At 33.1% G+C, this 15403-nt stretch overlaps 1 protein-coding gene across 1 annotated transcript; it reads right to left on the bottom strand.

The window, feature by feature from the left end:
• Positions 1-7284: 7284 nt before the first annotated feature.
• On the bottom strand, positions 7285-15336 carry LOC111709360 (uncharacterized). The gene is made up of 13 exons (XM_023483005.1): positions 15099-15336; positions 14373-14420; positions 13588-13683; positions 13218-13352; positions 12226-12273; positions 11922-11990; positions 10065-11154; positions 9748-9879; positions 9282-9480; positions 8792-8928; positions 8523-8643; positions 7843-8169; positions 7285-7520 (listed from the first exon to the last, which is right to left on the bottom strand). Exons 1-13 carry the CDS (start codon positions 15134-15136, stop codon positions 7300-7302), a joined length of 2661 nt encoding a protein of 886 aa, XP_023338773.1. The 5' UTR covers positions 15137-15336; the 3' UTR covers positions 7285-7299.
• Positions 15337-15403: the final 67 nt, after the last annotated feature.

Below are 15403 nucleotides of genomic sequence, written 5' to 3'. Positions count from 1 at the left end.
TTACCACTGAATGATGATAGACAAATAGGGATTGCGGGATTTCAAGATTTTAACCACATGGTTAAAGTTCAGGTTTAAATTAAATCAGAAGAGGCATTTAACCATGAACTTAAAATTTAAGTCAAAACTTTTCGTTCTTTAGTTTTAGACTCTGGTTAATTTAATCTAATCCCTTAATAACCCGTAGTGGTATTACCCAGCAGGGATAATCAAAATGAAGGGATTTAGTATTGATAAGTGAAGACATTTGATTTCGAGATCAAGTATTCAAGATAAAGAATACTCGGCACAAAGGTTTTGACCTCTGTTGAATTTAAATTTGTGCCAGTCTCTTAGATTTGAATAGAAGAATATTTGAATATATGAGGGTCTATCTTGAGAAAGTTGTATTCTACGTGAACTATTTTGATACGGTTAGTTTGACAAATATTTTCATAAAATTAAAAACTTTTGTGGGCAATAGTCCAGAACAAGATAAAAAACATGAAATTGTCAACTTTGATGTAAACAAAAGATATTCGAGTAAGAAAGGGGGGGGGGCCACAAAACGTATTACTCTCCGGAAAATTTAAACAGTGTTTAAACATAACTTAGAATTGTCGTAGGAGGCTGATTTTTTGTACAATTAATTTAGAAGATGAGCGCGAAGCGCCCTCTAAGGCTAGTATCCTTAAAAACAAGAACAAGAAAAAACACGATATTAGGCATCTGCAACAATCTTATCTAATCCTTATAATTAATTTTGGATTGGAAAAGGGTGAACAAAATAAAGGACAAAAAGGTAGATAATATTGTATATGAATACAAGTATATTCCTGGTGTTTGCTACCAATATGAGAATAGTAGTTTGTAGATTTGAGGGACACGCTACAGGTAGGGCAGTTGAAGATGACCGGCGGGTTCACACCAGGTATATTGAACTCCCGCCGGAGTTCACGCCGATAGTGGCTGTTCGATAGATGACTAAACAATGTATCATTGTGATCAAATATTTTAACATGGGCTAAAAAAGTAGAGGTGACAATTTCAGGCAAATTATTAATATTAAGAACAAATAATAAAGCAGCTTGGCAGTAGCCATTGCCATATTTTTCTTGAAGAATCAACTTATTTTTTGTTTTGTATTTCCTTTTATTATAGCTTTCATTGAATCATTTTAGTATCCTCAGTGTGTGATAATTTTAATTTCTAGTTTGAGCCTGTGATACTTTACTAAAAAAGTTTATAAAACTAAGAAAATAAAAAAAATGTTGATACCTGAGAAAGGTTTTAAATCCAGCTTTGTTAATATTACAGATCTGGCAATAAAAAAGGGTTGCTCTTGTCTGCTTGTTTCCACGACCAACACTTCTCTGATAGAACAATAAATTTATTTACTTTAGTGAACAAAATGTTAACGGGGATGGGCGAGGGGGGGGGGGAATACAGTACACACTGCACCTCTGCTTTTTATTATTCTTATATGTGCGCCACTCTATTATGGTCACTGACTTTCCAGCATTTAAAGGGAATGACTTGCTAGACATGGTGAACTGAAAGTGCAGTATTGTAGTGATTTGTAGTATAGTAGTATTTGATACTAATGAGACATTTTTACGTTGTACAATTTTTAAATAAGAGCGAAAGTCGTTAGTAATATTTCACCAGTGTTTCAGTCAGAAGAAGAAAGTTTTTTAAACTTCTTAAATTTTCTTGAAAAAACATGACTGAATGAAATGTTCTGGATTTGTACCAGTAATAATAATAATCATAATGATAATCGCAGCCAACCCTCATCCTTTAAGAAATAGGCTTGAGTTCCCTTGCATTTAATAAACCAACTCAGTCAAAACTTCATGACGGTTTTCCACGGGCCTGTGGTCCTATCGGTATTCTGAGGTGTTTAAATAGTTTATTGGATAATGGCCGACTGCGATTTTTGAACTGATTTTTCACCCACCTGTTATCGGTTGCTTTCCTTTAAAGGGAGTGTTCGCGAAAAATGAAAGGGGGTATAGGCTGAATGCGATAAAAAAAGCGCTTTTGATCGCTAATAATCTTACTTATATCTGTTGCGTCTATAAGGAGAAAATTGTTAAAGACGTCTCATACCGAATAACTTAGCGCCCATACAAATTCAGAAAATTGCAACATACTACTTAGACCGTAAAAAAATCAATTTAATTTCATGCAAATCATTCAGATATTACAACCTGTAGTCATCGATTATCTTTCGCCACATTTGTATGTATAGTTTATATTTTATATATGTTTTAATTAATTTGTTTTGAATTTGATTATTTCTCAATTGTCGCTTGCGCAACTATCTAAGAATGCTGCGCACCACTCACATTTTTCGAAATCCGTTAAAACGTTTTCTAAAAAAAAATAAAATATTACAAAATATAAACTATATACAAATGTGGCGAAAGATAATCGATGACTATAGGTTGTAATATCTGAACGATTTGTTTGAAATTAAATTGATTTTTTTACGGTCTAAGTCGTATGTTGCAATTTTCTGAATTTGTACGGGCACTAAGTTATTCGTTATGAGACGTCTTTAACAATTTTCTCCTTAGACTCAACAGATAGAAGTAAAATTAGTAGCAATCAAAAGCGATTTTTAGTCGCATTAAGCCTATACCCCCTTTCATTTTTCGCGAACACTCCCTTTCAGACATTTTGTCACAGTTAATTTTTATTATTTTTTGTATAAACCCTATTGAACCATGGTGCAGTAGACTGAAAAAAACCTATTCCAGATCAGATTTGTCTACATCAAAACATCACTGCTAACCTTAGTTCGTGTGAGAGACCTAATGGTTTCACGTCCAGTACTGCTCGAGCTACCAGCAGGTTGGATTGGAGGAGAGAGCAGAGGAGTAGAAGACTGCTCGGAGCCTACAATAAAAGGGACTATTGACGTAATTTCGAGTAATTCGCCAATCATGTCCGATATAAAATGGTATCCATTTTATTTTTGTTAGATATCCTATTTTTTTCTACATGCATTGTAATCATTTCTGTAAAATTTAAATGTGGATTTTGCAGCAGAGATATTAATGGAAATTCCACACTTTTCAAGATAAAAAAACGAGAATGTATTCTTGACCAGAAACTTGAAACTATGTCTACAAACCCTTTACAGATGTTGTATACTAAAATAAACTTTGTTTAAATGTTAATGATGGGCACCTACCTAAGGAACCTGAGCGTACTAGTGTACTAGATGCAGTTGGTATAAAGATTTGAAATGGTGAAAGAGACCTAATGGTTTCACGTCCAGTACTGCTCGAGCTACCAGCAGGTTGGATTGGAGGAGAGAGCAGAGGAGTAGAAGACTGCTCGGCGCCTACAATAAAAGGGACTACTGACGTAATTTCGAGTAATTCTCCAATCATGTCCGATATAAAATGGTATCCATTTTATTTTTGTTAGATATCCTATTTTTTTCTACATGCATTGTAATCATTTCTGTAAAATTTAAATGTGGATTTTGCAGCAGAGATATTTATGGAAATTCCACACTTTTCAAGATAAAAAAACGAGAATATATTCTTGACCAGAAACTTGAAACTATGTCTACAAACCCTTTACAGATGTTGTATACTAAAATAAACTTTGTTTAAATGTTAATGATGGCACCTACCTAAGGAACCTGAGCGTACTGGCGTACTAGATGCAGTTGGTATAAAGATTTGAGATGGTGAACTAGATGTAGCAGTTGCTGTTGGGAACCTTACTCGAGATTTCCTGCTCAAGGACTCTCTGTAAATATTTCAACCAAGATGAGATAAAAAAAATCTGTTTAATACTTTTTGTGGTATTTTATGGCAAAATCAATATTTAAAATTTTGGAAATCCGTCCTTAATTTTCAAGATCATTATATTAACTCCAAATGTAGAAACAAAAAATCAACAACTTTACATAAAGCTAAGGTGGGCGTCCACTGTGAAATAGTAAATTAAAATTTGCATGATGCTAGCAATCTATTAATCAGAGAAGAGGGATGATAAAAAGCTTCATTGTGCATTACAATCACCCATTTCCACCGGTTCAAAAAATGTATAACAAGTTTTCACTGAATACTCAAAATAATTTGTTCAATTTCCTGGTTATGTTCCTTGAGGACGGTTTGGATCCAAAATCCTTGAGCAGAGTCCACTTCTCCTGTACCGGAGCTTTAATATCCTTTCTCAGATTCCGGAGAACCTTGAAAACCAAGATACGGTTAATATCACAAGTTCAAGGAGTTCAATTTTGACGAGAATCTAGAATCAGACCATGTATGAACATTATAGTTTTTTACTTTTAGTAATGATAAATCAGAAACTTATTTCCCCTGAAAAAAATTCAGTAAAAGGAATTGAACATTTTTTACAAACTCAAATTTTCTTATCCCTATATCTTTGCAACCTTATGTTGTATCCCTTAGATATTTCAAGCTTAGTCTATTATATCTAACAGAATTCATAGTTTAAAATATATAAGGTCTACGACATAGGGTTGCAAAGATAAAAGGGTTAGAAACTCTGAGTTTGTGGCAAAGACTCAAATCCTTTGATGGTTTCTTATCACTTGGAACTTAAGATACAGAATACCCAAAGTTTCCTATTCTCAATGAATGGAATCTTTAGTTTTAAAATTAAAGAAACCCCTACTAAATGTTTCGGCACCAAAGTAACTCGAGCCCACTTATTGTTTCATGAAATGAAAATAAACATACAATGGATAAAATAGTATCCAGAATCATTAAGAGATAGTCTGAGTGAATTGAAAAGGAATCCTCTATAGTACAGATTACATAATGAATCTTACAATCTGAATAAATTAGAATAAATAGTGTTAATTATAACCTGTGGTGAGCAGAGTTGATTAACATATCCATGAGAAATACCGAAATGTCGGATAAAAACTCTGAGGGTTGGGAATGTTACTTTGCAGTCACAGAAGTTCTCCTCCAAGTAGTCTTTCTCTAGGATCTTTTTTAACTATAAACAAAACAACAATTCTGATAATAAACAAGATTAAAGGGACTGTAAGCGTAATTTCATGTGACCTTACATTTATAGAGAGGCATGTACGATTCACAACGGTACCCTTTAAACCCTTTTCCGGACAATGATGAGGTAGATATCCTCATTTGTATATCTGAAAATTGAGTGTCGGGAGACTCAAGGTAAGGGTGTACGTACATACGTTTTGTATTTGTAGGGGCTATACAGTATACAGTACACACTCCATGCTAGTGTTCAGTCGGGCGGTTTCTCGGCACTTAAATTTCCGCTATATAAGTAAGAATATCTACTAAATCCGTGATCAAACGAAGGCAAACGAAGGTTTTAAAGGGTATTATTGTAAATCGGACATGCCCCTATTAATATGGAAAGTCACTTGAAATTACGCTTACAGTCCCTTTAAAAATAATCTTCTCAAAACATGTCAGAACTCTTGGAACAGTTTTACAAAATTAAGATCTTTTATCCCATAAATACATTTTTATGTAATAGGTTAATATAAAAAAATAATCTGTGAATTTAGAAAATAACAAATAAAAAAAATATTCAAATGTGTAAAGTGAGATGGATTGGCTGATGGATATTAATAAAAGGAAGTGATTAACATAATCAATTACAATTACCTCCATAGTATTGTCAACATCATCATCATAACCAAATTTTTTCTATCTTTTGATCTTTTATGAACAGAATAAAAAAATACATTATTATTATTTCTATTATTTAACTCAGATCAATTATAAAAATTACTTTTCTTAGATAACCTCCCATATCCCAATATGCCTGTCAGTGTGACTGCATTATTATGAATGTTACCAGTCCTAAGTCCAAAACTTAAGAACGAAAAGTTACAGCTTAAATATTAATTTTCAGCTTAATTGCCGCTTGTGACTTAAATTTAAACCATAACTTTAAGCTACAGCTCAAATTTTTAACTCACCAAAATCGACGATTTAAATATTTAAACCAGTGAATTCTCACTTCTCAGTATTTCATTTTCAATGATCAATAATGATTCTCTGGAAACTGTTCCATTAGTTTTTTTAAGTGGTGCTTGCGTAGACATATAACCAATATAATCTGGGATACAATTTCAACTCCATAAATTATCCCTCAGTCGAATTCACCAACCCTGGATTTTTAACACTATATGACCATTACAAATAAAAGTAAATCCTTTATACCTGAGCTGTGTATAGTGTATACCTGTGACCATTGGCCGTGGATCTAAAAGTACCTGTGCGTAGAAATGTGAATCAACTAGATGTCTATAGATTAGCGCCTTAGTGCCATATTCCTTGGGACAAAGAGGACATTTTAGTTTCCTGGTTTCAGATCCTTTTCCTCGTTTCAGATTCAGCTTCTTAAACCATGGGGTTTCATGTTTCAGAAATTTTACTCTCTGGCGAGTGTAGGGAAAAGTTATCAAATGGGAAAATTAGGAAGCACTGTGATTAATTTCCGGATTTTTGGCCTGACATTTTTATTATAAATATCTGTGGAGCCCTTTTTCAGAAAATCTATTATTTCTAAAAAATTAATTTTCTCAAAAGGGGTTTCAAAGATATTTCTTATTGTTGGTGTCATGTCTTCTATTATCCAGCCAAGGATTCCCGAATTTACAGAACTATAAAGCCAAGGCAAAAAAGTGAGATAAGTGTCTAAGGAGGTTGTTGAGTTTCCGATTGTCAGAATATTATGCTTAACTTGGAAAGGTTTAATCATATCAGGTTAAAACTAGTCAATCACAAACCTAAGCTCAGGACATATCTAAATAAAATTTTCCAATAATTTTATTTGCAATGTTTGGTTAGAGGAGCAACATTTTATTTACTGAATTGGGGAAAATAAATGATTTCTTTAAATAAAAAAGTATATCCAGGGGTGAAATATTAACAAAAGATGTCCATTGTCCAGTTTTTCATCCGCCCTCCTAATATTCATAATTCATTTCTTAAAATATATGTTACACAATATACAACATACATCCCTGTTGTGCAAATCAGAAAAGTATATAATGATAATAAAAAAATATGTACATAAACCCCCGCCTTTAATCTTGGTCTCTCCTGTACTGAATCTGTTCGTTGAATAGATTTAACAATCTCATACTGCTTTCTGTACCTGACACATTCTTTAATTATATTTTGTATTGTTACCTAGGAAGGATTGGGCTAGATCCTAAACTGTATTATTACCTAGGAAGGATTGAGATGGATCCTATACTGTATTATTACCTAGGGAGGATTGAGCTATATCCTAAATTGTATTATTACCTAGGAAGGATTGAGCTGGATCCTAAATTGTATTATTACCTAGGAAGGATTGCGCAAGATCTGCTTGTATTTTCCTCCTGAAATGATGTCTGACACAATGATGAAGAAATGCAGGAAGAGCAAAATCCATCATGCAGCAGTAAATCGGCTTTTTTAACCCAAGACTCTCATCTTTGGTGTCCTTAGTTGAGCTCTGAGAACAGTTCATATCTTGCTCTGCTTCTACTGATTCATTGCTCCAAACTACAAATTAAGGATTTGCTAAAGCTACAAATATCCAAAATACAGCATAAAAACAAAATTGGTAAAAACAAGATAAAAAACTAATTTTAACTGGGCAATGATGAAGATCGATGAGAAGAGTAAATCTTAAGATAATTAATTAATGATAACCAGGTAAAAAACATGCAATATTGGAGGTATCATCAACAATTTGAAACATTTTTGTAAAAAATGTTACACGAATGAGAACAAGAACAAGAACCGAACCCCATTACATCATTAATCGAGAAAAATATTACATTAATTCGTAGACAAAATTAATTAAGGATGCTGAGAGTATTACCTTCAAGTTCTGATTCCATTTTCTCATTTTTCCCAAGAGAAAAATTCCTCAAAGCTTTGTTTTCACTAAGCCTGTATTGTTCGTCTCTTCTTTGATCCTCGGAGCTAACCTGGTCGTGGCTTTCAGCCCTACACTGGTTCTGATCCTCAGATCTCCTATGGTTCATGGGATCTCCCGGGTCTTGATCCTTAAATCTTTTATGATCCATGGGATCGCTCAGGTCTTGATCCTCAGACCTCATCTGGTCTTGATCCTCAGCTCCACCCTTATCAGTTCTAATCTGATCTCCTGACCCTTCCTGGTCCAGATTAGCTCGTCCAGGTTTACCTGCACCAAGAAGCATTTAAAACGAAACGTAATTGTTGTTTATAAATTCTAAGTAAAAAAGGTAATTTTGAACTTCTATGATCATTGACAGACGATAGTGGTAATCTTTTTATTATATTGGAAATTTATGAATTTTGATAGGCAATAGGATAATTCTATAGGGCATAACAATTCATTGATGATCATGAAACACCTCCAATTATATGATTAAAAAATATGTCATTTATAATACAAAAACATCAAGGTTTGTCATTAAAGACGGCCAATGCAAATCCCGTCATAAAAATGTTTGTAAAACTTCATCTATGTAAAAAAAATTTTAGTGATAAATATATTATATATCTATCTATGACCTAAGTTTTGCTTAACTCCCTTCTCTGACTGATTTCCTTGACTGCAATCTTCCAGCATGATCTCAACAGCGTTATGTTTCATCCCATAATGTTTAAGGAACACCGTGTTGGATTGAAATCTCTAGTTCAATGGGTTCATCTTAAACTTGATAATTTAAAAAGTGTTAAGGAATTTTTCTTAAATTCTTCAACTGCATATTTAAACTGTGTCACACAAAATGAGTTTTATTATGGCCATATGTAATTAAAGGAAAGTTAAGATGACAACCCTGATTGCAGGGTGCGCAGTGTCGTGTAGATTTCGGAAACATTTCGCTAATTCGTCGGTAAAAGTGTTTGTAAAAGTAATGAAGCTTCAGTTGATACTTGGACTCGGATCCACTACCACAGAAGATACAAACACATCCTGAGCAATTAAAGTAATGATTATAAAAATTATGAAAACAATTGGATTTCACTTTATTTCAGTGAAAACATTTATCGTGTAGTACTAGTCCTATCCTACCAGCACGACCCTTCAAGGATATAATTGACAGGCCATCAAAAAAAGTAAAAAATTCAATTCTTTTTGATATCAAAAGAAAAAACTTTGGGATTATTTTACCAAATTAGATATTTGCTATATGTCTGTATATTATATTAGTAGAATTGCATCAAAAATGAGAGGTAAATAATGAGGTCTGAAAATCTGATTCAAATCTAATGTGAAAGGATCGTCCTGAACCAGAGTAAGATAATTGAAAATATGAGCTGCAGTACCTTTTGTTATAATTCTCCCATACTTCTTGTGCACTTTATAATCATTCTTCTCCTCAATTAATCCTGACCCTAATTCAATATGGGATTTAGATCTGGTTTTTGGAACTTTATTTCCGATACCAGGCCCATTCATCCCACTTCTGTTCTCAGGTATCATATTTTCAGCCTCGGTTCCAGGTTCAATAATTTCATCTTGACCCTATGGTAAAATCTTTGAATTCTAGGAGTTAATCTGGATTAATTGAGAAAAACTGTTGTAACTTTCAATTTCTTTAGTCATACTTCTGACACAAAAACAAGCCAACCGAGATAGAGACATTTATGAATGTAATCTCATTTAACTGGGTTTTTAATTAATTGGTTCAAACTGATAAGTTCTGAGAAAGTATTGAGTTTCAAGAAACCAAAATAAAGAAAATAAGAGAGCGCTGAACTGCCATACAAGAGAAATTAAACTTGGCTCTACCTCTATACTAGACTCTCCTCTATCCCTCCATCTGTCTCGATGGTATTCTTCCCCTAGGTATGGAGGCACAGATGTACTGCCTCGGAATGCTTGAGGAGTAAAGGTTGAACTTGATCTCAGTCCCTCTTCCGTCTATAAGTTGGAAAAATTTCTATTAAAGGAAATATTCAATAAAAAACATTCATTCTCAATAATAAATAGGACAGACAACTATCTAACTTGTTTTTTTTAAGTTGAGACTTGCACATTGTAGTAACAAAATATCCATTAAAAAGAAAAAACACAAAAAAAGTAAAACCTATTCGTCAATATTTTACCTGAGAAATGTTATGCCTTGGCATCGGAGTTGGAAATATTCCCGGAATATGAAACCCTGGGTAGGGTTGATAGGAATGGTATGGATTAAATTGATATCCAGGATGGAACCCAGAGAACACAGATGATATATTATATCCAGGATACCCATAAAACTGATTATTTGGCATGAAAGCTGAGTTTGGACGAGGAGGAAACTGAGCAAACTCTTGAGGAGCAACACTATTTGATCTTGGGAACTCTTCCCTGAGGAGTATCCCATGAAGAGGCTTCTTAATCGCTGGTATTCCTGGAGTTAAAACCTTGTTATTTTGACTGACCGGCACAAAGGCTGACCTGGGACGGGGCAGAAGCTCAGGGATTTCAGGAACAACACTCAGTGGTCTTTGGAATTCGTCATCACATGTTGTTTGTGTCACAGAATTAGGATTCTTTATCTTGCATATGTCTGGTGTCAATGGTTTGTTATCTCCACTGCTGACTGTTAATGAGGGACTAGTGCGGTCACACATATCTGTAGACTTTGATCCTATAGGTTCAGTAACAAAGTTACTGTTCATGTCCCCTTCCCGTAAATGAAGAGAAGGGAATGGATCAGAAGGAAAAGAAAATAAAGTGTTAAGTTTCCTCGCCTTTGGTCTGTGTAAAGTCGACATATTAGGAGTTGACTCATGGACATCAGGAATTCTGGAAATATCTTTACATGGGGTTGATATTTTAGGATTAGATTCTGATAATGCAGGAGTAGGATGAGGGGTAGATACTACTGGTTGCGGAGTAGATTTTGATTGAAGTTGAGAATTTTCTGTTAGGTGAGTAGGAGATGTTAGGTTAGGAGTATATGCCTCTGGTTCAGATGAGTGAGAAATGAGAATTTTCTCAGATTTGTGAATTTTCTCGGAGTTCTTCTCCAGCACCTTGTTAGAGCTCGTCTCAAGTAATTGGTTGGAGTTTATGTTCCCGTTATTGTTGCTGACATAAACATTTGAGCTCGTGCAGATTTGGAGAGATAAACTATTTAAGACTTTCTTCATCCCAAGGATGTTCAAGACAAATTTCAATCTGTTCAGAGATACATCGACTACAACACACCTAGAGTAATGATAAAAAGCGTTAAATTGCTTTACAAAGATTTTAAATGAGGATTATACGTATTATATTATAAGTTTATGAGATTCGTAGATCTCGATATCCACTGTGGGCAATTTCAATTCGAGGATGCATAAAAAACTATCTTTTCAAATCTTCATTGTATTTATTCCTCTCCTGATGAAAGCTTCCTTCAACCCCTGACTGGTTATGATTACCATGCGGGATATCGTATAAAGATTAAATTAATCTGCAGATTTAACAAAAGATCGAGATCAATCATTGATATGGATATCCGCAAGAGTTGGCAGCTCTAGACATATTTCTATTGGACACCTTGAAATCAATTTAATAATTATGTGGTTCAAAATAAACACAGGAAATATTTCGGATCCTGATAAAAATGCACGCATGCACTTTCAAAGCATTCATTCTTCAGAATTCAAACTTTAAGAATTTAAAATTTGAATAGATTCAATTTTGAATGATATTTCCGGCTGAATTGTTATGTTATACTTGAGATAGCAGTTAAAATGTCCATTTTCCAGGAATGTATTTAAATTTTATTACTATTTTTCTGGCAGCCAAATTTCTTTTGAAATTACACACGCAATAAATACAAGTTTTTGATAATTTTAATTTATATTTTAACATTTAAGTCCCACACTTGACTTTTTTCAATGATAAGAGAGGGATTGTATCGAGAGAAAATTTTAAGAAATAAGGAGTTAACCCTATTAACAATTTCCTGTTTATGGAATTCATCGTACCTTCCAGAGTACAGTAGGTTAAGAACACTGTTCATTTCTCTACATGAGATATCAGGGAGCAGAAGATTTCTAGAAATATTACAGAAATATTCTTGAATATGTTATCGCCAGTCATCTCAGTGAGGATTTTGTTAGAGTTAAATGATTATAGATCATGAATATAGATTTGAGAAAAATAAACTACCATTATCATTTTGAACCTAAGAAGCCTTGCACATTATGTAATCTACTTTAATTTTTTCTAAATTTAAAATTAACATGATTATTTTAGAATAATTTTTATGTAGAATATTTTTTTTATTACCTGTTTTTTAGCTCTTCTTTGCACTGACACATCGCGCCCAGTAGTTGACTTCAGTTACAGAAAAATACATTTTGTAAAGAAGCATTCACATTTTAGAAAAAAGATGCTTCCATTTTCAAAATTACTGATAAACGATTTTGCAAAGTCTTCAATCGTCAAGGAAAATCTATGATTTTTATATTTGTAATTAGAGACTTAATCAACAGATCAATAGATTGATCAACAGATCAATACAGGGGGAACTGATCCCTTAATCAACAGATCAATAGATTGATCAAAAGATCAATACAGGGGGAATTGATCCCTTAATCAACAGATGAATAGATTGATCAAAAGATCAATACAGGGGGAACTGATCCCTTAATCAACAGATCAATAGATTGATCAAAAGATCAATACAGGGGGAATTGATCCCTTAATTCATAATAAAATTACTTTTTAACTTTAAACCTAGAATCAGCTTTTCAATAAGATACGTTTTAAACCTATTAGCATATTTTGAAACCCATTAGCATATTTTGAAACCCATTAGCATATTTTGAAACCTATAAGCATATTTTGAAACCTATTAGCATATTTTGAAACCTATTAGCATATTTTGAAACCTATTAGCATATTTTGAAACCCATTAGCATATTTTGAAAGTTTTCAATTATAAATAGATGTAGCTGAATTAAGGCGGAGGGCAAGATGAGCACAGTTCAGCGCTTTCAAGTCCTCCTGCGCACATTATTATTTGTTTATGTATGTAATTAAACCAAGTATTTAAGATAATGTTTTAATATATGTGCCTAATATAGATAATGTGATAAGATTTGATAATCATGATTTTGTTTTCCGTCATACTCACAGATTCATTATCTTTAAATATTATTTTTGAGCATTTAACCAGTTGACAGAATTGAAGTTTTAAGAAAATCATGGATTTTTATACAATTAAATTCAATTGTCTACTTAAAATATCCCCTGACTGAGTCCTGTATTGTATTCACCTAATGAACGGAGAAGCTAGGCTGAGAAGAGCTGAGTGCGCCTGAAGATGACCGTCACACAGTTCTAGGGTTAAATCACACAGTTTTCCTCTCTCCTTTTGAACTTGGAACTCAATCCACTGTTCTTTCAAGTACCTGGTTACCATACGTTAATAATTAATACAAAAGGTGCCCCTTCCCCCCCCCCCCTCCTATGATAATCTTAATATATCAGTCAAACAATAACGTATAATCTTTAAATAATTATATTCCCTTTTCAAAGGTTAATTTTCATTCTGGGGCACTATTGTAAATTTCAAAATCTCGGAAATGAAATTTTGACTCTCCTACCCTTAATATACAAAGTATATAAAAAAAAACGCATTAGTTCCTATTAATGTTGATTTTTGCATCAAGTTCATCAAGTGTGCGGTCAGACCGATATCCAGGTACTATGTTAATTCTAGCAGTCATGTCCATTCCAACCCTAGAATAGAAACAGAATATATCTAGGTAGCAAAGAAATATCTTGCCCAAGCTAAATTTAATGCTTTCAGCCCGTTACTGTAGTGATCCGAACAACACTTGGCCAACAGCTACAGGTCGTAATTATCTATCTACACTGCTCTGGTAAAGCGTAACCATAGTGTGACTATGGTGGAATTTAGTTGTGAGAGTACCAGTCAAATTCAATCTGACCCTGTATATTTCTACTTAAACCTTGCAAAAAACAGTTACCCCAACTAAAGTTATCATCAATCCAGTAACACCAGTTCACTTCGAAACTGTAAAAATACTAAATATATTCAGGAATGATTAACTGTATTTATGCTTACATCGACTCCATCCCCACATAAACCAAGTAAATAAATACTTAACCTATTGTTGATAAACAATTAAGCGTTTTGATTTGTTACATCAGTTATTATTATATACTAGTATTTTATATTCTTTAAAGGATAATTTTCCCCTCCCTCCAGATTTTATTTTCAAAACTGTTTCATTTCTACAGATACACACCAGGTTGGCTTGAAATAGTTTACTAAAGTATACTGTATAAGTAAATATTCAATCGGGAAGCTATATTTTCGTGTTGGGTTAAATTACCGTTTGTTTATAAAGAAAAATGGCTAACATGTAGTATACTCCCGTACAAAACAATTAATAAAGAGCTACCTTGATAATTCCTGTGAGCCCTCTAGTTTCTCGTTTGAAACTTCCATTCTTTCTTATAAAAAGAGAATAGGTTGAAAATCAAATGGCTTCCACACATAAATGCATTCAGCATTCAAATGGAAAATAAATACTAATCTTGATGTACTTCTCAACTTTTAAACGATATTTACTTAACAATATGTTTCCTATAAAAAAAAACAGAAAGCATGTTTGTTGCTCAGACACAAAACTTTTAATTTGCCTTTATATTCTTCAATGCTTCGAACTGGTAAATCTGATGATCTATTGGTAGTTGGTACTCTTAATTTTTATTCGACGTTTCCCAGGAAAACTTATATTTCTTCACAATTCCAAAGCTGCGGCGGGATAAACGTTTCTTATTAGTTATACCGGCTTAAGATAAGTTTGAAATGTACAGAAACATAAGAATAAATAAGTTGCGCCAAACGATTCACTCAATTTCCTTTCATCGCCTTTTGATATTATAATGATGCGTATCATATCTATGGTTCGTCAAGTTAAAACGTTGCGAAAAAAAACGAAAATAAAACGCCCATTATTTTTAGTATTCATTCAGTCAAGAAAATTACTTTTTTTCTGTAATAACTGAAAATATGCAACCAAATTAAAAATAGTTTATTAAACAGTCTCAACTAGAATTGTATTAAAGAGAAAATGCAGCGTAACATAAACAAGTCTTAATATTTAGTCTTTTCCCCTACTTTCCTAATATCAGCTTCTTCCCGTAATTTTCTCGCAACCATATGAAGTAATCAGTTTGATCTTTGGTTCGTGATAAATATCTTCAGCTCATTTCTTCCATTGTTGATGATCGAAGATTAAACTGTAAAAACATAAAGAATATCACATTCACGTTTAAACAGCAGGAATTATACAAACTAGCACCAATTTCATTTTATATCTACTAAGAAAGAAATTTTAACATTTTAAATATTTTAAGCGAGTCCGTACATGGAAATTCAAATATTGAAAAACTATGCTAGACTTAAACAAAAAATACGGTTCTTTGC

The sequence above is a fragment of the Eurytemora carolleeae genome, unplaced genomic scaffold (assembly GCF_000591075.1).
Source record: "Eurytemora carolleeae unplaced genomic scaffold, Eaff_2.0 scaffold957, whole genome shotgun sequence".
NCBI lineage: Eukaryota > Metazoa > Arthropoda > Copepoda > Calanoida > Temoridae > Eurytemora > Eurytemora carolleeae.
This window is presented reverse-complemented; position numbering and strand designations above follow the sequence as displayed.